Consider the following 1,959-nt stretch of genomic DNA (forward strand, 5'->3'; position numbering starts at 1 on the left):
CTCATTCTGACGGCACCCATTCACTGCAGAGGATCCATTGGCGAGCAAGTGATGGAATGCTACATTTCTACAAATCTGAAGAAGAAACAAACTCATCTACAGCTTGGATGGCCTGAGGGTGAGTTTTTTCAGAAAAGTAAAACTTTTAGGTGAACTATCCTTTAAGCATGAACCAGTAGTTTTCTGTCCGCGTCTATAGTGGATTTACCTCCCAGAAAGCTCATGGTAGAGCAGCCAGTGCTGTCTGACGCTGTGCTCGTGTTGCAGTGCTACACGGTCAAGCCGAATGACAGCCGGAAGGCCATTTCCACAGGAACTTCAGCCACGGAGTCATGGAAGCACACGTAAAACTCTTGAGGAACGGGTTCGAGGAGCATTCGCCTGGAATGCAAACGAGAGACTGCAAATCAGAGGAGGAAAATATGATGTATGCATGTTGGTGTCTCACATAACTAAGCTAATTTATGTTTTGCATTTACAGACATACCCTATAACCCAGTAGGTCATGGTGGGCGCTGGTTTCTTCTGATCCGTCCAGTTTTCCGGTTTGCACTGAAACAAAACCCCATGTTCTTTGACCGGACCCAAACCTCGAGTGCTCTGCGTCCCTCTCCGATCCTGAAACACATTTACACACATATGAGATGATGAAACTGTGCCGATATTACTATAGCAGAGAAATTATTTGCAGTGATACCTAGGGCTATGTTAACTTTATTGTTTTAACACTCTTTAAACAGACTGGTTGGAATACACAAGAATGCGTGAAATAAAGAATAAAAACTTAAACGAAAATGAAATGAACTGAAATAAGTATAAGCTAATAATAATGACAAAAGCACATCAAATTACTATTTAACAGTTAAATTAAATGAAAACTGAAACTATAAAAATAAAACTAATTCATAACTTTGAACATGTATTTTTATCAGAAAAAAAGTTTTTAAATCAAAATACTGAATAATATTTGTAATATTTCTACTTCTAATAAAAGTAATTGGCAGTTTGCAATCATCAAGCTCAAAATGTCTCAAACATCATCTATGACAAAAAAATGTGGAGGGGAAAAAAATTAGGATTTTATTGTAAAAATGATACATTTATTAATAAAAAATGAATAAATAAATAGACATACTCAACATTTTAATAAAGTATTAAAAAGTTTATTTTGTTAATTAAGTAAATTTATAATATTAATTAATAACTTTTTTTAAATGTACATTTTAAAATTTAAAAGGAAAAAACAACTGATTTTAAATTATATACAGAATTAAACACTATATAAAAATATTTTATGCTCATCAAGGTTGCATTTATTTGATCAAAACAAATATTGTGAAATATTTTTACAATTTAAAATAACTGTTTCTATGTGAATATCTATTAAAATGTAATTTATTTCTGTGATCAAAGCTGAATTTTCAGCATCATTACTCTACTCTTCAGTGTCACATGATCCTTCAGAAATCATACTAATATGCTGATTTGCTGTTCAAGAAACATTATTATCAATGTTGAACACAGTTGTGCTGCTTCATATTTTTGTGTAAATACATTATAAACATGTTTACAGCTACTTGTGATCAGTTTAATGTGTCCTTGTTGAATGAAAGTGTTCATTTCTTTCTCATTGTGTCAGTTGTACATCAGTGTCAGTGTTTGAGGTGTGTTACCCGTGAGGGCAGGCTCTGCTGGAAGGCCTGGCGTATGGACAGACAGCAGTGGTAGAAGTTCTGGATGAGCTGAGGGTGGATGGAGCCACTCAGATGATTCATTTCTCTGTGTGTGGGAGCGATGAAGATGCCCTGCACCGTCTCCATCAGCACATAATGGAACAGTGTGTTCTCAGCGCCCGCTGTCAGTCTGTCAAAACACACACACACACACACACACACACACACACACACACACACACACACACACACACACACACACACACACACACACACACACACACAC

The 1,959-nt window shown here is 35.9% G+C and overlaps 1 protein-coding gene across 1 annotated transcript in view; it reads right to left on the reverse strand.

Moving 5' to 3' along the window:
* Positions 1–120: 120 nt before the first annotated feature.
* Positions 121–1,959, reverse strand: part of intu (inturned planar cell polarity protein) — a 31,920-nt gene continuing 30,081 nt past the window's right edge. Inside the window, exons 14-16 of the mRNA XM_016236113.1 lie at positions 1,674–1,863; positions 488–618; positions 121–381 (exon numbers count right to left, since the gene is read on the reverse strand). Coding sequence (XP_016091599.1) covers positions 270–381; positions 488–618; positions 1,674–1,863 — 433 coding nt within the window. The 3' untranslated portion in view covers positions 121–269. The remainder of the gene's footprint in view (positions 382–487; positions 619–1,673; positions 1,864–1,959) is intronic.

The sequence above is a fragment of the Sinocyclocheilus grahami genome, unplaced genomic scaffold (assembly GCF_001515645.1).
Source record: "Sinocyclocheilus grahami isolate Dianchi unplaced genomic scaffold, SAMN03320097.WGS_v1.1 scaffold481.1, whole genome shotgun sequence".
NCBI classification, from domain to species: domain Eukaryota; kingdom Metazoa; phylum Chordata; class Actinopteri; order Cypriniformes; family Cyprinidae; genus Sinocyclocheilus; species Sinocyclocheilus grahami.